At 48.0% G+C, this 26,208-nt stretch overlaps 1 protein-coding gene across 2 annotated transcripts in view; it reads right to left on the reverse strand.

Moving 5' to 3' along the window:
- RPN2 (ribophorin II) overlaps window positions 1-22,858 on the reverse strand; it is a 514,179-nt gene extending 491,321 nt beyond the window's left edge. Inside the window, exon 1 of one of the 2 annotated variants that reach the window (XM_069652295.1) lies at window positions 22,547-22,858. In XM_069652295.1, coding sequence (XP_069508396.1) covers window positions 22,547-22,562 — 16 coding nt within the window. In that variant the 5' untranslated portion in view covers window positions 22,563-22,858. The remainder of the gene's footprint in view (window positions 1-22,546) is intronic. The other variant, XM_069652294.1, reaches the window with a different exon arrangement.
- Between the last annotated feature and the right edge of the window lie 3,350 nt (window positions 22,859-26,208).

A 26,208-nucleotide genomic window follows, 5' to 3' on the forward strand; every position in this document is an offset into this window, starting at 1 on the left:
ATGTCAGCATGTGCCACACTTAGATATAACTCTGATTGTTGGCATAGGCCACACTTGGATAGAATTGTGATTGTTAGCTTTTGCCCAATTAACCAACCCACTAACAATTTCACACCTCTGCATACACCTCTCACACTCTAACCAAACACAACCACAGACCTTTAATACAACAATCCGCACAAACTTCACAACACTGCAACAACAAAACAAGCCACACAGACTCGCACAACAGCACACAACGACTACCGACCGCAAAACACCCCAAGCCCAGCCAACAGAGTTACCGGGTTGAGGCTGCCAGCACATCACTGTTCTCTTGCACTTTTTCCAGCTTATTCCTATTAAAAACACACCCGCACCCCCTTCCTTTTTTCAGAGCCGCCAGGGGACCACTCCGGTTGTGATCGTGCACGGTACAAATATCCTATAACATTAACATATTGGTCTTATAGGGTATAGAAAGCTTAATAAAAGTATCATCCCGATTACTGCTGGTTTGCAATTATTTGAAAAAGAAATTCTTGCTTAGCACTCCCATACAAGCCTTTGGCACTTAAGAGTGGAGGAGATCATTAATGCTGCACTTTCTCTCCATTAGCACTTGAAGTGAAAAGAGGGCGAAGAGAGCACAGAGGGCAAAAGAGGAATACAGAGCGAGTTGTGCTTTCATTGAAGAGGGAAACTTAATATCTAGCTTTGCTACACAAGTGTCCATTTGATTAGCAAACCTACAGAAATGCATAGCAAATTGCTATGCAACACTGCTCATTTTATGCCTGGACTATGGACAATTACATTGCAGTGTTCTACTCCCCATAGCACAGAACGGACAGACGCCTGCCTACAACCCACAACCTAGCATTGGATCACCATTGAGCGGTCCTCAACTCGGGGAATCAAACTCTAGCACAAAACCCTACTACCTCAAGTAGACCTTTGCCACTGCGAGTCAGCGCGGGGCAATCAAAAGGAACCTCTGCATCTTTGAACCTGACACCAGCATATAAACCAACTACCACAGAGGCTTTTGCCACTGTAAAGCAATACTGAGACACCACTGTGAACCAGACTAGAGCACAAAACAAATAGAAGCCTACAGCGGGGCGAAGTGGAGTTTGACACAGCACTGTACACTCCGACCACACCAACAAACTGGGAAAGCACGGAAGCATAACTGGAGACCAGGAAATAACCTATCCTAGAGGGCACACGACCCTGGAAAACAACAAACTTACATCACAAACTTAGGACCCAGTGAAAGCGAGGTAATACAACTAGGGACCAGGAAGCTGCCGAACCAAGAGGACACCCGCCACTGGGAAACCTACATCACAAACAAACACATACCCCAACATGCCTGGATACAAGAAACACAAAGACTACCCACCACAATTCACAACACCTAGGAACCCCGTGAGAACACCAAGGCATAAATTAGGATTTCAAAACTTGGTTAGAGTTTGCTCATTAAAATGTTCCTGATTAACTAACAAACAAACCCACTTGATTAGCAATGTTGTACTAATATTTTTAAAGTCGCGAGAATATATTTTGTACACAGGACAATGTGAGCAACAATACAGCGGTTTTGTCTACAGTTGAAGACATAAGTGAGATGAGTCGGGCCCTGAAAATACTTTCAAATTCCACTAACCCTGCAGTCCGAGTAACTTAGTTTACCTACCCGACCTAAAAGAAAGGCACTCAGCCCAGGGCAACTAAGTTAAATGTGCTTTATGTAAAATGGTACATGTCACCACAAACCCACTTTGTTTGGCACACTGCCGCCACCGAGAGGAAAGCCATGCACAGTGAAACTTATTTGACATTTACTACAAAGTACATGTTAAAAAGAAGTTTTAAACATCCACTGCAAATGGTACTTGCCCTTCATAATCACTATTCAAGTGGGCAAAGACACTTTGCGAGCACTGGAAGAGTGCCTATAAAATGTAAAAGGTTAGCTGCAAGAAAGGACAGAGATATGATTAAAAAAGGCTCTGAAAACGGGTGCTAATATATAATGCAATTCTAATAAAAGCAAGCAATGTAGGCCAACTACATTGTATGCTAGTGCAGTAGATATGTAGATGTACAGACTGGATGGAACTATTGATCAGTACTTTGCTTAAACATCTAGTAAGCTTATCTATTCATTATGTAAGAGGAAGGAAAGTAAGAGACTAAGCAGACTGGACAGCATAGCAGGCAGAGAACTGGGCAAACAAGGTGGAATATTTTAGTTTGCGGCCATCTCACTTTCAGGGAAGCTGGTATAAAGCAACAGGGTGATAAGCTAGAATTTCAAGGAGTATGGGATCAGCTCATGGGAACCAGTTGCACGATGTATGAAACCAGCAGATCACAGAATTAGGTTTGCTATCAAACACATGAGGCTGTGTGATAGCGTACATTTACAAAATTGTTCACTTGTCAATATGAAGCATCTTGCCCAACAAAATGAGCATCATCCCATTCTTCCCTAGCACTCCCAAACAGGCCTTTGGATTTCGAGAGGTGGGGGCAGGGAGTCTTTCCCTCCCCTCTCCCTTGAACTTACAGAGAAAAGAGCGGAGAGCCCTGAAGGCAAGAATGGAATGCAGGGCCACCTGTGCGTTCTTTGAACAGGGCAACTTAAATAGCTAGCTTTGCTACACAAGTGCCAATTTATTTAGCAAACGCACAAAATTGCAGACACTGCTTGTTTTATGCCTTGCACTCATTCGCATATACTGAAGTCCACATACCAGCGACCTTAGCTGCCCAACTATCATCTCAATAAGTGTCTTAGATTTACCATCTTGATATAATACCCCACTGTCGTTAACGCTTCTCTATAACATCAAGAAATTTAGCTCATTTAAATCCACCTCCATAGCAAAAGCAGTTAACAGCATGGATTGTCCCGCTTGACCACCGTTAGAACCTGTTAGGGAGAATTCTCATTTGTGGGCTAATTCCCCTTCAACCTCCCCCAGCTCTTTTTCTGGACTTTAGGACTTTAATTTTAACCCTGGGGTGAGAGACCTTTTTCTCACTCGCTCATTTGTTCTGATATGATTTGGATTATCGGTTTCCTCTGTTTTTGGAGTCTGACAAACTCCATAGGCATCTACTTTTTGTATGGTGACACACAGCACCTTCAAAGCATGGTCACTGAGAAATCCTTTAGATTTCTCCTAAGGTTTAAATAGCTTTTCTTGAGCGAACTACCGTTCCCAAGAATAGTAAAGTGAAATTAACTTGACTTACCTTTTCTCTTTGTATGTCCAGCACACACCATTTTCTATGGAGTGCTGGGGGGTTACCTAGTAGCCCCTTATCCTACATTCTCATGTAACATTGGTTTTGTTACCCTCACTACTTTAAATGGCTGGTGGCAGTGGTTTAAATTTTCCTACCATTGTGCTTTTCTACCGCAGGCTGAATATTCAGCTGCAGTATAGCACCCATGGGAGACCATTTTGTCAAAATGGCCTGGTCTTTTTTCACCATTTTCCGTTTGTAAGGTCTTTCTTGGGTTTTACTCTGCGCACCAAGCCAGGTTTGAGCCCTTTGTTCGTTTTGCCTTTGGCAGACTTCAGTCTTGAAACCCGCCTGTGGCTCCAGTGTGTCTGGAAAGGTAGGATGTGAGGGAGGTTTGCGAACTACCCTGTCCTTTGTCTCTAGGAGTGCATGAATGCAACCGGTCCTGATTGGCTGGCTGGCCTTTCAGGACAGTCACCCTGCTGTGTGATTGACAGCCTAGGCTGTGCATGAATGGGAGAAACCTGCTTAAAAGGCAAGGGTTTTGGGACTAGAGGCAGAGTCGACCACTGGGAGAAACACCGGACGAAGAAACCGCAAACGAAGCTGGCTGCATCCTCCTGCACCTTTGAATTGCCCGGCGAAGCCCTGCTGCTGTGCTGAAACTCCTTTTTCTGATCGACAAGAGAAGCTCCGGAAGGGACGACTTCTTCCCTTGGGTTAGTGGGACAAACTTACCCCGAAACGCAACTCCACTGGACCATCTTCCCTGATTGGATGTACTTCTTCACTGCGGCAAGGACCGAGTGCCAGGGGTCGAGAAATCCAAAATCGAGTGCAACATCTGCAATTCGTCCAGAAGCTCCACGAGTCTCCTAAGACCCTGCTGAAGTAGGACGACCAGAGCTCGAGCCCCCTCACCAGAGTGTAGAACCCTGTATCAGAGATCCGCGGTGGTACTATTTACTGCACGCTGAAACCGCAAAGTGCTGCTGATCCGAAAAGAGCCTGTAGCTGCAGACGACCTCCAAATTGCTGCCGCAGGAGTCCTCCAGATGTCGTCCTCCTTGTCCCCACGACTGAGGCTCAGGAACCCAGGATCTGCATCGCTGCATCAGGACAGAATCCAGCTGGACCACTGTTCTTCAAACCAGAGGTACTGTTTAGACTTGGGGTACTTACCTCCTGGTCTTGAGCTTTGCTTTTCTCAGTTGAGACTTGCAGTGGCTTACCCTTAGAGTTGATTCTAACTCTGCTTTTCACAGGCTTAACAGCTTGTGACCCTACAAGTGATTCTTACGAACGCTCTAAACTTTGTGCATGACTTTTCTAAGAAGTGCCTCAGCTCCATAGACTGTGCTCCAATTGACCTGCTGTCCTGGCTCCCTGCAGACTCTTCTAGTCCATGGACTTTGATATTTCTGTCCATCATTAGGTGGTAACTTGCTTTAGACCGTTACTGCTGGGAAAGGCATGTCTAGACTTCATTGGAAGATTTTAGTATACTCACATGTACCGAGAACCTGTTTAACCTTTTTCTTTCCTTTAACCTTTCCTTTCTACAAACCTCAGAATCTGCAAAGCATAACTAGTAACATAAATGACATTAAAGCCCTTGTGAATGAGGTCACCCCAGGGTGTAGGAATTGTGTATGAAGCATCTCTAAAGAATGTCTACTAACTTATACTTTTCTATTTGATGGTTACATATCTTGCCCTTTTTAAAAGAACGTTTATTTAAAAAGGATTTGGGTTGAAAGCCCATGGCTGAAATGTTCGAGGGAAAAAAGAAAGTAATTTTTCCGATAAAATAACTTCTCTCCCCTGAACATGTCAGACTTTGCCCTTACCCCCACCCCCTACTTACCTGTGGACAGCACAACTCCTTGTGTGCTGCCAACCCCAAAATCCCTCTCCAACGCCGGGTCCCTTCTATTGCATGCAGGGTCTGCTTTTATTTTGTGTTTTTTTTTTTTAATACTTTACGGTTGCTGGGAAAACCCCTGCTCTCATTACAGTGAAGAAGGGTGCGGGTGTCACCCCTGCAGCCCCTTTTCACTGTAATGTTTAGTATGGCATACTTGTTTGAATTTTTACGCTATACGAGCTTTTCGTATAGCCAAAATTCGGGCAAATGTGCCATACAGTCTCGGATGATTCGTTTACAAATTGATGTTAAATAAATATTAATAACTGAATCCTTGAGTGCGTTACTTGGTTACTTGTATTTGCAAATGTCATTGCTACAGCTCTACGCTCACATGTACCCCTCTTGATATAGGCCTGGCTGCTCAGTCACAATACCACCTTGTGTAGTACAGACCTATACCAAAAGGTGGGTTACCTTATAACCAAGCAGATAAGTGTTGTGTAGTCTCACACACTGTTACTAAACCAATTTGTTTCTAACAGAGTCCGTTCCCATACCTGCCAAAATCCGACTGCCCAGCACTGAAATCCCTCATACCACTTCCCTCTCATAACATTCTGCCTATGTTTATTCCGTCTTTCCATCTAGATATACAGTGTCCTCATCCTCTCTTTCCCCCTTAGGCAGCTAAAACATTTGTACTGATCTGGCACCTGCATAGCTCCAGGCTCATACCTGCCAAATATTGTGACAAGTACCACCTGCCACCCGAGGCCCTTTTCCTGTCCAAACCAGACTATAGGTGCCCTGCAGCATGTGAAGAAATCTACTTAGCATGATATAGTCTACATTTGCAAACAGGTAGAGAAATGTCAACACAATCTACACCTTCACCAAAATCCCACTTCCCTCTGCACCACCTCATCATAATTACTCTTCAAACCCCATGATTTCAGCTAGCAAACGGCTTTGAAGGTGCAGTTCAGCGGTTCGGGAGCAACGCCACGACGTTCTAGACCAGGAGCGGCAGCCATACAGATGAGGGGTAGATCAGTACTACCAAAAATGAATAAAAATAGGGAGTAAAAGTATTCTCAACAAATAAATAGGAAACAAGACACATAAGGTGCCTGACCCTTTGCTTTCAGACACACACCTCCATGAATATGTCTGGACAAGTAATACACATAGTGACACAGGAAGAAACTTATTACTGTATGATCTGAAGAGATGAACATGTATCTTTTAATGTGAATGAATAACTAGGTGCAAAGAAGTATTTATTACGAAAACATTTGTTTCACAATTAACATTCGTTTTCAATCTTCTAAAATACTACCATTGAGAACGGGACTTACTTTTTTTTACTCCCTAAAAAATCCTTTTACTCCCAACATTTAAAAAATAGGGAGTAAAACACTGCCACTTCAAAATCTTATCTGGAACACTAGGAAGCAAGGTCGAGTTTGGTTCGAACAGGGGCTCCCTGCATTTCGAACACAATGTTTGAGAAGTGGCGAATCGTAAGGGCCACCCATAGTCAGTACAACAGTTTGTTTCACTGCAAAGATGCTGGTGACTGGATGCATGGTTGCACTGGATCGGTTCGATCGAGTGCTTGAGGAGCTGTTGATCATAAGGGCCACCAGAGTCAGTTCAACAGCATAGATGCTGGATACACAGTTCAGTTTGAGTGCGTTGATGCAGCGTTCGATGATTGGGGCTCGGCGGACCATCAGCTTCGAATGCCGCAGATGCAATGATGAGCGTGTAGTTCGAGCCGAGGCAACCACGTTCTCAGCTAGCATGGTGCAACAGCGAACCGGTTCAAACATGCAGGACAGTGGTACGAGGAGGTAGAGTTCAAACTGCAGCTATGGAGGGCCTTGTTGGTTTGAAGACACTCCACTGGCTCAAATTATGGCTCGAACTGGTTCAGCAGTAAGAGAGAGGGGGGGTTCCTGACCAACTTGGCCCTCTAGTGGCAGTCGTTTGACCTCACTGGAGAGATCAATTCTCCCAAAGGACTACAGGTAGCCAGCTTTATAGGTCCAATCCCTCTTCTTGAAAGAAGTGAACTTTGCCCTTCGGACATCTCACACAAAGTGCTTTGGGCTAGTGGAAGTGGAGGGGACAGGAAGGAGGCAAAGAGAAACAAGATGGTGGAAACCTCACTCAGTCCTACAGAGCCCTCCCTTATGTGTCTACACTAATCCCACCCCATCCCTTCCACTTAGGATCAATGCCTTTAAACATGCAGCAGCCTGATGGGAGGCAAAGCCTTTTGTGAATAGGTGTGCCTTTTGCTTCCCAGCCCAGCTTCCTGTGGAGTGGCTGTCCTTTGGAAAGGGCGTTACCTGCCTTCAGCCCTCAAGATACACTGCGTGCTGAGCTATTCTAAGCAATTGCATATGCCACATTTCATTTTTTCAAGCTTATCATTTACGCAAATGCACAAAAATGTTGCTTGTTAAGTTCCCCCTTTCGTCCAATAGGTGGCACTGTGCTACTGCACCGTAACAAGAAACAGAATCCTGTGTGCAGACGCGGACACACCCCAGCCAAACGGACTGATCTGAGAGAGTCAAGACTGCAGAGAAGGCGGCATAATGTGCACTACAGCATTGGTATAGGTCACAAGACGGCCTTCAAAAGGGTAGGAAACTGTAGCAAGTATTACTCTGTCAACCCCCCCAGGTGCAGCTAGCTTTACATGGAGTGCTAATGACAGCGGCAAGTGAGCACCATTATTCACTTAACTATTGGCCCTTGGGGTTCTGTCCCTCGGTTGTAGACAGAATGGAATGGCCGAAGGAAAGTAAAACTTCATGGAGCGCCAGTTAGCAGAAGAAGCTCTGCACAATGTTTCACAGCAGGCATTGCGGTATCCAGGGCTGGGCAGAGAATACACACATTTTCCAGTTCAGCCGCAGAACAAATCACCAGGGCTTTCCTGCAAAAGTCCCCTTCGTGCTGCAGTGACCATTAGAAAAAGCAGAGAAAACCTGTGAATTTCTTGCAGGTGCCAGAGGCCATGAAGCCCGTTCTAATGTTCCCAGGTGAGCCCCGGGGCCTGTCATTCAATATGAGAAGACTTGGACTTCCTCTTTAAAGTTTCTCCTATTGCAGGACAGTGGCGTGTTCCTACAAGCCCTCGGAAGAGGAGGTGAAGAAGCTACTCCTCCGATGGGCGAAGATGCTACGGTATTACCCAATTTGATTGTTTCAAATTGATCGTATGGTACATCTGTCCGAATTCGGACAGTACCATTCGATCGATTAGAAACAATCAAATTGGCTAATACTGTAGCAACTTGGCCCATCGTAGCAGTAGTTTCTTCACCTTGCTCCCCATGTTTGGTAGTGATGGCCTTTAGGGGTAGCAGGGGTGTCCCCCGCTTCCGGAGGTTTGGAGGCGGGGGGAGAAAAGAAGAAAAGCAGATGCTGCAGCGTCCGATCTGACCTGCATAGGAGGGACGGAACTGACGCTGCAGGGACAGAAGAAAAGCTGACGTTAAAAGGGTAAGTAGGAGGTGGGTGGGGTTAAAGGTTTTCCTGATTTGGCCAACTGAACAATTGGTGTGTGAAAAGTCCACAGTGGTGCAGTGACCACGGTTTCCATAAATGGGCCCCACTTTTAATGTGAGCTAGAAAATATTTAAACAGAAAAAACTATCCTAAATGCTAAACCAACCAATAGTATTCATACTTTCTTTTATAAAACCATCCTGACCCAGGTCTGTGAAAAGAGCACATATCTGCGCAAAAGCGTGCGTGAGAAAGAGCGATTGTAATTAATGTTCTGATTACTTACAGGTAATCTTCATTACTCCTAGTCCTACTCTTCCTCGTCACAGTACTTACCTCATGAGGCACCCGCCTCCGACACAGGACCTCCTTCTATTTCTTATTTCTATAACTCCTCCCCCACACCCACGTCACTTAGTTTCATATTACCAAGCCGTAGCATGGGACCTTCCCCGCAGGGAGGGTGAGGAGGGTCGTCAGTACTGTGACGAGGAAGAGTAGGACTAGGAGTAATGAAGATTACCGGTAAGTAATCGGAACATTACCTCCACGTCCACTCTTCCTCGTCCCAGTACTTACCTCATGAGGTATACCAAAGCAACAAAGGGGGGAAAAAGGTCCCAATGATACACAGAGTCAAAACAGTGCAGAAACACACACCTTTAATAACTCCAATTTTACATCCGCACAGACAAAACTCCAACCCTGAAGGAACCAACCCCCGAGTGGGAGACATTCAACCTATAGTGGTTGATGAAGGTGCTCTGATCAGCCCAAGTGGCAGCTCTACATATTTCCTGTAGAGAAACCCCCCTAGCATCGGCCCAGGAGGCCGCCAAACCTCTGGTGGACCGCCCCTGAACGTGCGCAGGCACAGGCAGGCCCGAAGCCACATAGGCCATGGAGACCACAAGACGGATCCATCGGCTAATGGACACTACAGATGCCTTACGCCCCGCCCCAGCCGGGCCAAAAGTAATCAGAAGACTGTCAGAGCGGCGGAAAGGGGCAGTTCTAGCCAAGTACTCCAACACCGCCCGCCGCACATCAATGTTATGCCAAGCCACTTCCTCTGGCGTTTGCGGATTTTGAAAAAAAGGCAGGGAGAACCAGATCCTGAGAGGTGTGAAAACGAGAAACAACTTTAGGGAGAAACTTCGGATCACACCTCAGCACCACCGAGTCCGGCAGAACCCTCAGGAAAGGGGGGTGACATAACAGAGCCCCAATCTGCCCAAGCCTACGGGCAGAAGTTATGGCAATCAGAAAAGCAGTCTTCAGTGTCAGATGTTTCATATCAATTTCGGAAATGGGCTCAAAGGGAGGCCCTTGAAGAAACTTTAAGACAAGAGGGAGATTCCAAGGAGGAAGCCCCTTATAAGTACAAGGACGGGAAGAAGAAAAACCCCTGAGCAACTTCCCCACCAACACCTCCCCATCCAAGTGCCCATCAGAGTCCCCCAAAAGGAATTTTATGGAGGCCCACTGAGAGCGAAGCGTGGAAACCGCCAGGCCCTTGTCAAACCCATCCAGGAGGAATTGAAGGATAGCGGGGAGGCCAGAACGCAGGGGGGGAATCCCAGACCGCCCACACCAGTCCCGGAAATGGCTCCAATGTCTGCCGTAAGCCTTCAGAGTGGAGGGTCTAAGAGCATTCATTATGGAATCCACCACAGGACCAGAAAACCCCTGAGATTTCAGCCTAGCCCATGCAATATCCACACTGCCCATTGTATCTGGCGGACCCCCAACCGTAGCTCCCTCAGAAGGGGACAAGGCCACTTCGGAACCAGCCAAGGCTCGTGGCACCGAAGCTCCAACAGAGCGGGGAACCAACTTCGCCGGGGCCAGTACGGAGCGAACAACAATACAGTCACCCTGGATATTCTGATGCGCTGAACCACCCGAGGCAGAAGAGGAATAGGTGGAAAAGCATAAAGGAGACCCTGAGGCCACTGCACAGAGAGGGCGTCCACCCCCCACGCACCCGCTGTCTGAAAACGAGAGCAGAAGAGGGGAACTTTTGCTGAGGCTGGAGACCCAAACAGGTCCAGAATAGGGGTCCCGAACCTGACACAGATCTCTGCAAAAACCTGGGTCGAGAGGACCAGTTCCACCGAGGAGGGAAACCGGCGGCTGAGTAGATCCGCCCGAACATTGTCCACCCCCCTGATATGTGAAGCCACCAGGGACACCAGATGTGATTCCCCCCAAGCACCTATCTGAGCTGCCAGGGCATTCAAGGAGCGGCCGGAACCCCCTTGGCGGTTGACGTGAGCCAAAGATGTCGTATTGTCCGTCCGGACCAAAACTGCCCGGCCCATCAGCAACCTCCTGAAGTACACCAGAGCCCGGAGAATGGCACACAACTCTCGCCAATTGGATGTCCGATGGCTCTCTTCCGGATCCCACAACCCCCGAGCAGAGAGGACTCCCAACGTAGCTCCCCAGCCCCTTCCACTGGCGTCAGTAGTAAGTGTGGTCACAGGAGGAATAATCAGGGACACCCCAGCCCGTAGTTTCGGAACCCTCAACCACCACTGCAGGGAGACCCGCAGCGCCAGAGACACCGGAATCAAAGCCTCGAAAGCTTGAGATGAAGGGAGCCAGTGGGAGAGAAGGTAGGACACCAGGGGGCGTAGATGAAGACGGGCCCAGGGAACTAGAAACACGCAAGAAGCCATGTGCGCCTGCAATTTCAGCAATAGGCGGGCCGGGACATACTGCCTCCCGAGAACCCTGCCCAGAACAGTCAGCAAGCGACGGACCCTCTCCAGGGACAGGAACACCTTCCCCATCCTGGTGCATACCTGTGCACCAATGAAAACTAGATCCTGAGAAGCCTCCAGTTGGGACTTCTGCCAGTTCACCAGGAAACCCCAGTCCTGCAATGCCTGGCAGACCAATCGGAGATGAGAAATGAGTCTGCCGGCAGGACGCTTTGATCAACCAATCGTCCAGGTAGGGAAATATCTGAATGCCCCGCAGATGTAAGTGCGCCACCAGGGGAGCCACCAGCTTGGTGAAAACTCTGGGGGCAGATCGCAGTCCGAATGGGAGCACCCTGAACTGAAAATGTCGGGATCCCACTGCAAAGCGGAAGAACTGCATGTGCCAGGGACGGAGAGCCACATGGTAATAAGCGTCCTGGAGATCCAGAGATGTCATCCAATCCCCCTTTAATAACATCGGAAGAATGTTCTGTAAAGTCTCCATCTTGAAGTGTTCCTTTTGGACGAAGCAGTTCAGGGCTTTGAGGTCCAGAATTAGACGGTACTTCCCCGAAGGTTTGGGGACCAGGAACACCCGTGAGTAGAACCCCTGACCCTGCACAGGGAGAGGAACGGGCATGATGGCCGCCTTCAACACTAATTCGGAGAGCGCGGCGTCCATGGCCAACCTCTTGAGCCGAGACCTGGGAACCATGCAATGCTGGATAGGAGGAGACAGGAAATGCACTCGATACCCCCATTGTACTGTGTCCAGAACCATGAGTCGGAACACCACCTTTTCCATACTGGAAAAAACTGCCGGAGCCGCCCGCCCACCGGCAATTCCAAACCGTCAGGACTTAGGTGCCGGCCCAGGACGTGAAGAGCGTGGAGGACCCCGACCCCCCCCTAGCTCTCCGAAAAGAATGTGATGAGGAGCCAGGAAAAGACCTGCTGGTCACCGGACCAGCCCCAGAGGAAGATTTCTTGGCCGTTGAAGGAGGCTTGCGTCGAAGTTTGTCAGCATGTTTGTCCGCCCTAAAAACTTTGTGCACCTTAACCTCAAGGCAATCACCAAAAAGCCTGGACCCAGTGAAAGGAAGTTTCAGGGCAGCTGCCTTCTGAGACCCATCAGTCTTCCAGTCCCTTAGGTGCAAATGCCTCCGGGCAGATATACCAGCCCCCATGGTCATGGCTGAACCACGCACCCCATCAAAAGCCAGATCGGCCAAAAACTCAACCTGTCTCTGCATGTCTGTAAGCAAAGGGGCACAATCAGAGCCTTCATTGACAGCCTTTTTCAACTCCCTGAAACCATTCAACACTGTTTCAGCCGTGTAGGAACCATAGACATTTGCTCGAAGGGCCAGTGTAACGCTCACCTGGTTCCCACGGAGGCGCAGCGTCGAAGGCGCAGAACTCTGAAGATGGACAGGAAGGGCCCCTCTATTCTGGCTTCCCTGGCTCGTTGGATACCCTCCTGTGCGTGAAAAGGGAGTATTACCAACTGTGGAACAATGCTCAAGCCTCCCACTTCCTTCCAACCCTCCACGATACCTCCTCCACGATTCCCCGTGAAGCCTCACCTTAGGGTTTGGAAGGATGAGCTCTCCATCCTGCTTCTGATGCAGGGGCGCGTTGAAACCCAGTTACTTCACTGGATTGAGGATTGATGGGAGTTCAGGTAAGCTTGACTGTTCAGGTAAGGCGCTGTAAAAGTTCTGTTCAAAAGTTCAAGCTTAATAATAATGTTTGTTGTCTAATTGCAGCAAGCGCTAATGCTTATGTCTTTTTCCCCTTAGGGGCCGGGGTTCGGAGTGCCGGAGATATGGCGCCGACCCGAAGTGAAACAGTTCTGGATGAGCGCTCAGGTAATGTCTTTGCATTTGCTCATTCAATGTCTGTCTTTTTTCCCCATAGGGGCCGGGGTCCAGAGATGCCAGGAAGCGGCAGGACCCGAAATGCAGTGGGAATAATCCAACAGGTAAGACTTAAAAGGAAACTGAGCTTTCCTTATTCCTTTTCTCCCTCTCACCTTTGTTCTGGTCTTTTTTCCTCTAGGCGCCGGGGCGTAGCTGAATCCGGAAGATCGCTGCTGAAGATGGAAGCGCCTTGCAAAGGTGAGTAAAATGCAGCGCTGCAGCGATCGAAACGAAATGCCTTTAAAATGATGTCTTCCTTTTCAGGGCCGTTGGAGAAATGACTCCGGGATGCAGATTTAGCAGGTAAGGGCTTTTCTTCTCCTATTCTCTTCCTTTCTCCCCTTGCAGGTGTTCCAGGGTGCTGGCAGGCGTGGCTGAAGTCAGGATGCAGGAGCTGACACGGTGAGCATCCAGCTGCTAGGTGCAGAACGACGCGAAGCATGTGTGGCTGTTCGGGTGGGGTTTAAAAAGCCTTGGAAGAAGTTCCTGGTATGTATCCTTCCACCAATCAGGTATGTATCCTTCCCCGACCACACCCGGGTGGTGAAGTAGTCCTACAGGTTAAGTAGTCCCATTCAGGCCTCAAGAGGGCCTGGATGAAGCAGCAAGGTCTGCATCAGGTAAGTGTGCACCCAAGCACTTAAACACATATCCTCTTCTATGAGCCTGGCGCCTAAGGCGCCAGGACTGGGGTCCGCTATGAGCCTGGCGCCTAAGGCGCCAGGACTGAGTCCAAAGGGCCCCGACTTGGGCCCGCTGAGACTTCCCTGGGGAAAATGATGTCTGCCTCTGGGGTTGCTGGGCCCGGCCTGGCTCCTTAGAGGTAGGCATCATGACAGGCAGATGCGCCCCTGCATGAACCTTCTTAAGGCCGGAATTAACTCGGCGGTCCACTGGATCCCGGACGGCCGCCTCCTCGGCCGACAGAGGAGCGACCCACCAGGCTGGCGAGGATATCGTCGACCTCAACTGGATCAGACAGCAAAGTCTCGCCCTTCAAAGGATAAAGTTTGGACATGAAGCGGGGCATTGCAATCTTCTCTGGGTCATGCCATTCACGGAGGATTTTTTCCCGGATATCAATGGCAACCCCTTCCTAGGTGTATGCCTATACTGGCGAATAGAAGGGTCGGCCCCCTCCACCGGCACCAGGGGCTCTGAAAATCCCATGCAATCCCCAACTTGAGCCAGCACCTCCTCCACTCCCTCCCAGTCCAGATACTTCCCTTCAGCATCAGCCAAAGAGGAACAAGAAGAGGCCGATGACTCAGCGCCAGAAGAAGAGGATGAGGAAGACAGACGCCTGCGCTTGTGTCCATGAGCACGTGTGCGACTCCCTCTACGATGCTTAAGCAGCTTCTTCAACTCCTTTCTGGTCAGGGAAAAAAGCTTAGCCTTCTTCTTTCTCTTTCTGTGTAAATCAGGAGAAGAGGAAGACGAAGAAGAAGAAGACAGGACCAGATGGCTGCTCTTTGCAGAATGTTTTCCCATGTTGAGTAAGCTCAAAAACAGTGACCAAGAAAGCCTGCTTCACCAAATACCCCTGTACAGCGAATCAAGGCTCCACATACAAACAATTGCTTCCGTGCCTCTCCCACATTCAAATAGAGGCCAGAGAGAACAACAACCAATAGGAACAACATCAATTAATTCCCATGGCAACATGCCTGCAGCACCAGAGGAGGAGCCCACCCTCCTCCGGAGCACGTGGCTCAAACAAGAAAAAGGAGCCGCCAATCCGTGCGCAGCCGCCCATGCAACAGGAAAAACATGCCCCCCTTCTCCTTACCTTAACCCGGGTCCGTTCTCCCAGAACCCGGGCCACGATGCCCTGCGCTGGCCAAAGCCCAGCAGAAACCAGGCATGGCAGCCCGACTCAACCGGGTCCCAAGCCCCGCAGGGAACCCAGGAGTCTTGCCACACCTGAAGGAGCCGAAGGCCCCGCCACACAGTCCCACCAGGGGGCCAGCATTTGGAGCTCCCCAGCGCCCCGCGCCGGGAAGAAAAAACAAGCCCAACCTGCTAGAGGCAGGAAAAATTAAACTAAGTGACGTGGGTGTTGGGGAGGAGTTATAGAAATAAGAAGAAATAAAAGAAGGTCCTGTGTCGGAGGCGGGTGCCTCATGAGGTAAGTACTGGGACGAGGAAGAGTGGACGTGGAGGTAGCGATTGTAATTAATGCTTTATTGTCCCAATGCATCCTGATCCAAGTGAATCCTTAGCTCAATAAACTGTTCCCAAATGGTGGCTCTTACTAGGGGGATGCTGTTAAGAATTTCACCAACAAACAGCAATAAAGTCGATGGTCTTTTAATCTCTTGTATAGTAACTCGTGAGCATCTACACCCTGCAGATTGCAGGAACAATTGTTTCAGGATCACATCTATTCTCACCTGCATGTTGTACTACAGTTCCAAGTTTCCTGGCAAGCATCTCCTTTGCAGACTGCACTATAGTGACTGGGTGAGCATGTATTCTACGGGCTGCTGTAGAGACTTTACTTTGGAAGGAGTATTGCCCCTTCTAACAGAATTACAGAATTAGTGTTTTTTGATTGTGAAAAACACTTGTGAAGTAGTCCAACCCAAGAGTCGTGCATGGTCTAAAAAAAAAAAAAAAAAAAAACACAACAAAAACATCAACACAGAAATCTAAGTACCCAGCCCCCACACCTGCTGAAGAGGTTATTCCTTTATGAAAAGGTCTAGGAGAGCGATTCAGAAAGGGGCAAATTGGCCATTAATCAGAGCAGGCTTTCACCCACCTGCCCTGCAGCATTAAAGCCTCAAGTGATGGCGGCCTGCTGGTTTAAGGTGCCCACAAGGCATGAAACAACTACCCTTCTCAAAAGAGAAGCACACCATAAAAGTTTAGCATAGCTAAAGTACTCCGATGTTACAATTCTGCAGCATCTCCTCCTTATCAATGTAATTAATCACTTTCAAACCATATTTAAAAAAATGTTATGTCCAGCTACAGGTCAGATAGTTATGGGATTGTTATTTACAAGTAGTCCCATGCCCAATCACATTTTTTTATTTTTATGGGGGGTTGATAACGTGTGTAAAATGGATAATATTAGCATCGGTTTTGCAATTTATCATGAGCAGATGTTGGGTGTAGCTACTATTTATTGTATTGGAGAACCAGTGCTATACAATGTTCCAAGCCATATAACGGATATCCAGTCTTGTACTGTTTCAAATGTTTTCTATACAGGTTTAAAATAATTAACACATTAGATGGATGTTCCATTATTTGTACTCTTATGAAAGAGAAACATAATGTTTACTCTGATAAAATTGCATTTACTCTCCAATGATAAAAAATAGGGAGTAAAATACTCCTACCTCAAAATCTTTTATGGAGTACTGTCTGCCCTTACAAATGAACAAAGAGGCAATCCCGGCAAGGCCACATTCCTTCCAGTAAGGCAAGGTCCTGCCTGTCTGGGCGATGGGGGGATACATATAGCGCTTCCACAGCTGAACTGGGCCTGCAAGGGCCAACCCATATGTGATATCAATTTTAATGTGGCAGCAATAATTATGTGCAGTGTCATACACCATGCCCTATCTCAAGCATGACATATTTAGAGTTTACCATGATACAGCATGGCCACTCAAACATTTTTTGTGACATTGAATGCCACCCCTGAATGCCACCCCTGTGCTGCAGTGACTCTGGCTGTTACCTCAGCTGTCACGAGGGCACCTGTAACCAGACCCTGCTCTGTGCCACTGTAGGGCAGACGCTGCAATCAGGCTACTGATGCAGCAGTACACAGGTGTACACTATGTTTTGGCATGGAGTTTATGAAAGGGGAATCCGATCAGCAGATTACCCTTTCAGGGATGGAATTACTCACATAACTGTATTAAATTGATACAAATCAAAACAAGCCAGGGCTTCTATACCCTGGTCAAACGGCAATCCGTCACAGTTTGCAAGCACATGGGTGGAAGAATATTTTTGCACCTAGATGTGGGGGGAAACACATTTCAGTTATTTATCCCAAACCACTTGTCCTTCTCCTGAGCTATAGTAGCACCAAAACGTTCACTACCAACTAGCAAGAGTAGCTGCGAAATTGCAGGAGTACAGTTTTGAGGGTCAGTATGTACCTGGCTGGCACAACTGTTAAGCAGACTTCATTTCGAGGTTTCCAAATCCTGCATAAATTCGCCAAGGATGAATGCATTGTTGTTACCTCGACTGACATGTATGAAACTAGTCCCCCAAAGCTTTGCGCGAACAAGAGTGGAGAAAGGAGTATGCAAAATTATTTGAAATTGGAATGGAAAATTAACGGACGACATTGTGAATGCAACATTTCACCTGCACCGCAAGCTTATATCGTCAAGTGGTTGTAGGAGTCACCCGTTATCAATGATATTTTGCTTCCTGATAAAGTGTTACCATAGACATGCATGAGCGGTATCGCAATTGATCAAGGACATAAAGGGCATGTGTGGCACTGTGAGGAATTCTACTATCTGCAATGCGGGAGTGCGCTCGCCTGTTTTTTTTAAATTTATTTAAAAGAATGAAAAGGGAGATCAACCCCTAGAAAATATGTGGGACCATTCCTGCACATTTTCCACGCTCACCACACAGCCGAAAAATATTCATGTACTCTGTGGGGACACAGTTTACCAGCACCGCCCTCCAGTCATGTGTAGCTGACACCTGACAGCTGTGGGTACATCAAAAACCTCTGGCCGTGGGCAGCCTCATTAGCATTTCAAGGCCCCATGGATTAGCGTCTCCACTGTTACACCTTGCTGGTGGCGGCGAATACTGAAGAATGTTAATTAGCAGGCCTCAGGGAAGGCCTGGGTGCAGGAAGTAACAATGGAGAACGACACCTCTTTCTAATGCAATGTGTTAACTTGATACTAACAACCCTCGTTGGTATGAAAGGGCAGTGAATGTCCTGTCTGGAACCACTCCTTTCAGAGTAGGGAAGTATGTGAATTGTAGGAGACGAAAGTCTGCCTGCAACCCCCACTTCAAAGGAGGCCCATGTTGTGACCAAGCGCTGCATAGGGCTTGGTTAATTAGGGAGACACTTTGATGGACAGAAGACAGGAAGATGGGTGGGACTTGTTTCAAAGCGCTTCAAGGCAAGGGAGGGAACAAGGGAAAATACAATTACATTCTTACTCGCCATGTACAGTAAGGATGTGAAATTAACTAGCGTACTCGGCCTGATGACATTTCAGATAGTGCAAGAGCCAAGACATAGATAAGGAAGAGGGGGGGGGGACTGGGAAGAACATGGAAACAGACAGGCGACTACCGTAGTAGGCCTGACAACATTTCTGGTAGAGCCGGAGAAAACAAAGGTGAGGGAGAGGGGTGAAAGAGGGGAGGAACACCACAAGCGGCTAGTGAACTAGGCCCAACAACATTTCAGATAGTGCTGCAGGGGTCGGGGGGGGAACAATTAAGTGGTGGTGGTGGTGGGAAGGGACGAGGTTGCTAGGTCCAGGGACAATTCTGAAAGAGTAAGTGCATAGAAGAAAGTAAGGGGAGGAGATAGGAAAAGGGAGAAGACGAGAGAACAGAGTAAGCAGCCAAAAAGAGTAGAGAAGCAAGAGGGGAGAGTGAATACAATTGCAGAAGTCAGTAGTAACACAATGTTTACAAGCCTGATACAAGATGAAGATGGGAACAGCATGATTCAGGGCCACCATGAGAAAGGCTGATTCACAGTGAATCAATTTAGTCCATAAAAGTCAAATCCAGCATTGGCCACAAGACGGTGATGGTAAAACCAGAATGTATCAAGACAAACTCCTGCAGAAGTAGGCTTGGGGGATAGGGGGAAGCAGGGTAGAAGAATCAAGCAAAACAGGCAACTTCGAAGTATATGTTGTCATCCTTCCCCTGTCTGTTGCCAAGAGCTCCGATTCTGACCTGAAGCATCACTGGAGATTGTCGGTGGGGACCCAGGATTGGCTCATTAAGGTGGGCTTAGCCTGCACCAATCAATGGGGCCCGTTTGGCTTGAAAAGAGGGCTGAGCCCCTCACTGATCAGATCATCTGAAGACTTTGCAAGGAGTAAGAAGGACTCATTTCTAGTCTACATTACATCCTTGCCAGTGAAGGAAGGCCAGGAGTTCCAAGAGGGAGGCAAGATCCATCCCCCAAACAGCTCCCAGGGAACAGAGGGAGATACCAAACTCAGAGGACCCATCAAGCAGCTCCAGAACCGGTACTCAGCCAGCACACAGCGTGCCCTTCTAGGTTCTGACAGCAAGCTTCCTAGGTGGGAAGTGCCAGAGAGTGTCTGGACAAAGGACAAGGCTGTTGCCTGCTAACACCCTCCTGAGCTTTGGGCCGTCCACCTTGAAAGGACACGAGCCCTGCGAAGAAGCTAAGAGGCGTGCCACTCAAGCATCATCCAGCGTCCATCTTTTAAAAGGACAATTCGAGACAGTCTAGTCCTCGAACCGCATCCGGCTGCAGAGCTGACTGTTGTCACGCCGCAGTAACCACAGCCGTACGAGACACCTCGACCAGCATTCCAGATCCGCCAACCAGCACAGAGAGAACGATTCTGGGCCCTGAGTCGCCACGCCGGACAGCCTGCAGACGTCCATCCTGCCTCGCTTGACGGAGTGCCTGCCGCCTGGTACCCGCAGCCGTCTCCCGCCACTAACTTGTCTCACCGGCTACGAAGTGCCCTGTAACTGCCTCAACGCTGTTGAGCACCAAGAACTACTTCAGCACCAGGTACATTGTGGTTCTGCCCCCCTGGTCCTTCTCCAAAGGCCATCGAGACAGTTACGACCTTTTGCCCCTTTGGAGATTGAAACCAAATAAACTTGAACTGTAAAACTGATACCAACTACCCTCCTGTCAGTATCCAGAGTGCATCCCTTTGCTTTGTGAAACTGTCTGTCCTCTGTGTTCCTTTACACGGTGAGTTGTAATTGTAGTGTGCTAGAACTGTCTGTTGTAATAATAATAAAGTCGATATTTTTATACAACCTTGATCGTACAGTCCCTTTTATCACTGGGTAATAATTATATTTTCGCTGTGTTGCAAATAACCAAAGATCCACGACCTTGCGGAGATAAGCCTGCTGTTCCGTCCACGTTACCAAAATTGGACAAGGGGGACTTCTAATTTACTTGTATTCCAATATGTTCGGATCCCTTCTGGTGTACTAGAGGTGTGGGGTTGATTGATGGTTTAGAAACCAATATTCATGCCTGGACCACTAGTGCCCTGGAAGTGGATTGGTCACAGGCACCCTTTTATAAAATAAAAACATTTTAAAAAGTAAAAAGAAGGTGGGGCGAGTTGTTTACTAGTGGCCACAAATGGTCCAGGAACTCTACAGAACATTGTCACAAGCAAAGTATCTTAACAGTGATATTAGATTGCACACTAGGCAGGCGGCCCTTCAAAACATCAGGATGCCCCCAGCACCCTGGAGAAGGTAGCGCTTGATTTTACACACAACCCCCCTCACAAGACCATGGAACAAGAACACCGATGTTGAATCGTTCTAGTGGATTACTTCTGCAAGTGGACTGAACTAAGAGGTTGTTCCAAGCATATTTTCACCTCCACTGATACACTGGTGCTAAAAGAGCTACTAGTGCAGATAGTGGAGGTTCCAAAAGAAATTAGCAACGACAACGGGGCACACACTATCAGGCAGGATTCAAGAATACTTGACCACCAATTTCATACCTCAACTTAAAGCAGCCTTATAGCACCCAGAAGCAAACAGCAAGTTGAGAGGGTGAATAGATTGAAAGGGGGCCTTCAATTAGCTGCAGCGTCCAATAGAAAACTCCTACAGAACAGCCATAGAAGCCACTGTGGTACATCGCCTGACATCCAGCACCATCACAGAAGTCTCACCATTTCAGTTATAAAACGACACACAGCCTAGTCGCTGTCGGACACGCCTTGGCTTCCAGACATACGAACGGACAAGCCCATATCTGTAGAAGACTTTGTGGAGAGCAAAGCAAAAACAGGAAAAGATCCGAAGAAATCTGTCAAATGTCTGGAGATTGGGTAAATATCAGAAGGAAAAAGAAAACAGGCGCTGCAAGTGGGTGGCAACCACGTTACGCAAGAAGGGAAGAGTCGCCCTGTACTCTAAAGCAACTACTCAATCTTCTTACATAAGAAGAAGTAAAACTTCACAAATTAATCTGACGGACAGCTACAACATCTTGGCCAGGCTCATGGATTTGAAGGAACAGCTTCACCACAGAAACAGCAGAAGAGGGAAATAGGGTGAAGAACACTCGTGGGTAGTGGGAGCAAGATTGGTGCAACCAGGACATGCATGATGAGAAATTGAAAGAGACGAATGCCAGCCAAGTAACAACACTGACACGAATTGCATCATAAAAAGTGGCACTTAATTTCGAAATGAGAGGTATGTGATTATGTGGTGAAAATAAAAATCCCTCCGCGTGATGACAGCAATGACGTGCAGTAGCGCACTGGTAAGCACGTACGTTTGAGTAAAGTGTGCAAAAACTAGACGCGATAAGACAACAGAGGCATCTCCTCCGTTTTCCTGCTGTGCACGCGTTAGATATACTTTCATAATCCATCCCATGTGCCTGTAAGATTAAAAGATACCTTCCCATAGAATCCTTTTTTTAAAAGTTCTTATCAAATTCTTATATAAGATCTTACATAAATCATACTTCAAAGTTATAAGAATCATTTTGTGGTCATGTAACTTCTTATAAAGTTATTATTGTTCCCAAAATTGCACTATTTTTCACAAGTTCTAGTGAGCTACTTATAAGAATCTTATAAACGCACGTTTGTATGGGTGGCACTTACCTTACTGGGTTTGTGGCTTCATTGGGAGTGCTCAGATATATTTCCACCCTTTTGGTGTGTGACCTGAGCTTATCGCCCCTTCTGCTTCGTCTGCACATATGCATTTAAGTGTTGGCAACCGTGCAGCCACACACATTTGCTCTGTAAAAGTATCATTCGCCGCCTTACTGTCCAACTTTAATCTTGACCAGCAGCATTCCCGTAAGACACCACTGCAACATACTGATTGCCTCATATATTTGCACCCAACCTTACACCATGTCTTTGCTATATAACTTCTTTCCCATTCATTGCTCATACTGTTTACAGCCAGGAAAGCCGCTTGTATAACCCACTCGGTAGAACACATCAGGATATTAACTCTTAGTTACATAGTGGTGGTTGTCATGCTAATTGAGCGCATTTAAATGTTATACGAAAAAACAATGCATTTACCTGTTCTAGCCCCCATGATTCCTTCAATCCTTCACTTGGACACAAGACAGCGTCACCAAAAGAACTGCCAAACGCTTCCGGAGCACAGAAGGGGCGGACACCTAATCAGAACCTACCATTCGCGCTCTGCGGAGGGAGGAGGCACAAAGGGTTCATATTTTCATTTACCATGGTTGGAGCACAAATGCGCATTTAGGGTCTGGTAATAAAGGCAAAACGAATATGCGTGCTTGCTTGTGCTGTTGGGTCGGCGAAGAACAAGTGATATGCATCGATATCATTAAAATATGGTAGCGCCCATTTAGGGGAATTCACGACTGTTCCTTAGTTGACGTAAACGTTTACATGGCTGCTTAAGGAAACAGTCCCGAGCCACCTGAGAGTATGGCGGCCATGTTTGAATATGCATTTTCAACGAATCACAGTTACAACTACAAAGAGTCATTTTCAAAACGAATCAAACGATAATTAATACTTCGAAAATTAGGCATGTTTTTAATGTGTGTGTATAAGAATAGTTTGCCCAATATCATTACCTTAATTTAGTACGGCATGTAAGTGTACAGCTACGACGCGAACAGAGAATATTATAATTATGTTTAATGTAACGACCCGTTGACTTTCAGTAATGGGGTTTATAGTTACGTGTCTGGTGGGAGGGGATCATGGATACAGTTGTAGAAATTACAAAGTTGCGCGGCTCGGAAGTTATGTGGCCTTTACTGATTGGTCCGCTTCAATGTCGGTCAGTTAATTAAAATAACTGTCTTCGTGGTTATTTTATCAAGTAACGGAGCATTCGCTGCTGTAGAAAAAGTACACGGACAACTGAAATCATTACTGTATTTGAATACATACACACATCTAGGGCACCAGGACATTGCACAACTGAACAGTAAGAATTTGGCATTGCACAACTCTGTTTATACTGTATTTTAACATAGCTCTCAACCTGCAAAGGCGGGTGAAATCACCCGATTTTGTTTTTGGCGGGTGAGACACCCATTGTAATGTATGGGCGTGCAGGAGGCTTGGCGGGTGAGTCAGCCCTTTACAAGGCGGGTGACACCCGCCAAAAGCGTGTGAGTTGAGAGCTATGATTTTAATAGAGAGAATGGATGCTTAGATTTTTCATTTAATTCATCTTTTATTATGCGCTTAACACCAGAGACCAGTCTCTAAGCACGGGATCGGAATTCACTGGGCTTTGTCTTGCTTCCAAGACAAATGCATTGCCCCTGAGCTATTCTCCATGCCCATTTGACTTCTTTATTGAACTCTGCTTGCAGTTGCAAAGAGGTATTAACGATTTGCTTGAGAAAAGCAGAAAGGTACATTCTCCAAGGGATCCCAGGTGCATATTGTAGTGGGGGACGCCCGTCCAGATTGGGTCTTCACCACCGATTGAAATAATACACGGAGACAGTACTGCTCTATAACAAGGTCCCATCAGTGATGCCAGGTCAGAAGGAAAAAATAAGCTGAATGCCCCTTTAAAACAAGCTGACAACTCCCAACCAAACAAGCTGAAAAAACAAGCACAACCCTAAAACACTGTGCTTAGGTCTGAAAAGTAAGATAGATAACAATAAGGTAAATATACATAGTGAGAACACAAACATAACCTGTTAGAACAAAAAGCTATTACAAAATTGCATTTAATTTTTCTAACATTTAGTGTCCATTTTCATTTCTTGTATGTGTGTGGCTGTGACTTAGAAGTCTTTATTATGTGTGCTTGCCACACAACGATCTTCAACTCGTGTTGTGCCCAGCCTTTGCCTAAAAACACCTCTCAACATCAACCTCCTCCATTGAATGTGAAAGAAGGCTGGCTAGCACTTTGTCAAACACAAGCATTGTTGAGGGTTCCTCCATGCCCCCATGCGGTCCCGTAGCCCCCACCCAGCAAGGACGACACTTCCACACGCGTCCTTACTGTTCGGGCTTCCCGGTCGCTCTGCGCGGCCGGGAAACGCCCTGTTTATTTATGTTGCACGCGGCGACGTGCAACGTCACTCTGCCGCGTGCGTGCCCGTCATCGGGCAACGCCACACTGCTCCTTTTTCCAGGAGAACAAACAACACTCGCTACAACTATGCACTGCACACGACACATCATAACAATAACACTTTAACATTCCCCGTTGTCAGAAACACCCCTTTATTACCAGCCACCCGGGTCCCCTTACTTCAACAGTGATTACCACTACAGTAGTCAGCCAAATGTCCAAGTACGTAATCGGTGAGGCGAGCAGGTTTCCCTCGCCCAGCCCTCTGGGGGTACCTCCTGCTCACCTCCGGCACGGGTGATCTGTCCACAGGTGTTGGTCTGGCCGGAGACTCAGGCAGGCCCGGTGTTTCATCAGTGTCCTCCGGGAGCTCCCCGGGGTCGGGCTCAGGAGGCGGGTCGGTTCTTGGATCCCGTAGCTTCTTGAAAAAGCTGACATTGCGCGTGACCGCAGACCGGCCGTCCGATGCAGTTATCATGGATCCTTTTACCACGACAACGTCGAACGGTTCTGGCTCATAGGGCAGAGAGAGCTTTCCATGTGGATGTCTGTTGGGAATGAGGACCTCGCCCCCTGGTTCCAGTCGTTGTGGGCGAAGCCCTCTCCGAACATTCTCCTGCTCGATCCGTGTTCTTCGGTCGGCCTCGACCTGCTGATCATCGACCACGCCCGGTTCCTTCTCCCCCACTTCGGGTAGCAACCCACGCGGGCAACGCCTAAACAGTGCCTCCGCCGGGGCCACTCCAGTGGATGCGTGGGGCGTGGTGCGATAGACCCTCAGAAATTGGTACAACGCTCTCTGCAACGGCTGTCCCTGCCCCTGGGCAATTCTAAAGGTCTTATTTAGAGTCCTCATGAGCCATTCAGCTTCACCATTGGGCGTTGGCCACAGGGGAGTGATCTTCCTGTGCACCACCCCATAGCTCACCAACAGCTCCGAAAAGCGTTCGCTCTGGAATGGTGCCCCATTGTCCGAGCACAACGTCTGAGGGAATCCATGGGGCGCAAATATTTTCTCCACGGCGACCACAACGTGCTCGAAGGCTACTGAATCCACAAATTCCACCTCTGGATATCTTGAATACTCGTCAACTATTACCAAGAAGTGGGTGCCCATCGTGGTGGAGCCGAAGTCCGCATGGACGACCTCCCATGGTCGCGTCCCGCGAGGCATCGCCTCTATCTCCGGCTCCCGCTGTAGTGGAGAAGCCGCCTGACACCACACACAAGCCGCCACAAAGTCATCCACCTTGCGCTCGAGTTCCGGAAACCACACCTTCAGCCTTAGGCGGGCCTTGGTCTTGGCGGCACCCTGGTGACCACGACATGCCAGCGCAATCACGTCGCCCACCTTCGACTGGGGCACCACAATCCGATCTCCCCTGAGCAGGAGCCTGGACGTTGAAAATGATAGTTCTTCCCGGACTTTCCATAGCTGCTCCAGCACAGTCCCGGCCTCCTGAGTGCGCCTTGCCAGGGCCTCCAGCACCGACTTCCAAGAGCCCTGCTGCACGGACTGCTTCAGAATGTTAAAGCACTCATCCTCAGCTGCCGCCGCCTCAAGCTCCTGAAGAGGCATGGCGTTCGGTGTCGCCGCCTTCACTACCACCCGGACATGTTCTTCGGTTTCCTCTGCGCACGTGTCCGGGTC

The sequence above is a fragment of the Ambystoma mexicanum genome, chromosome 3p (genome assembly GCF_040938575.1).
Source record: "Ambystoma mexicanum isolate Mex_15411 chromosome 3p, UKY_AmexF1_1, whole genome shotgun sequence".
NCBI classification, from domain to species: domain Eukaryota; kingdom Metazoa; phylum Chordata; class Amphibia; order Caudata; family Ambystomatidae; genus Ambystoma; species Ambystoma mexicanum.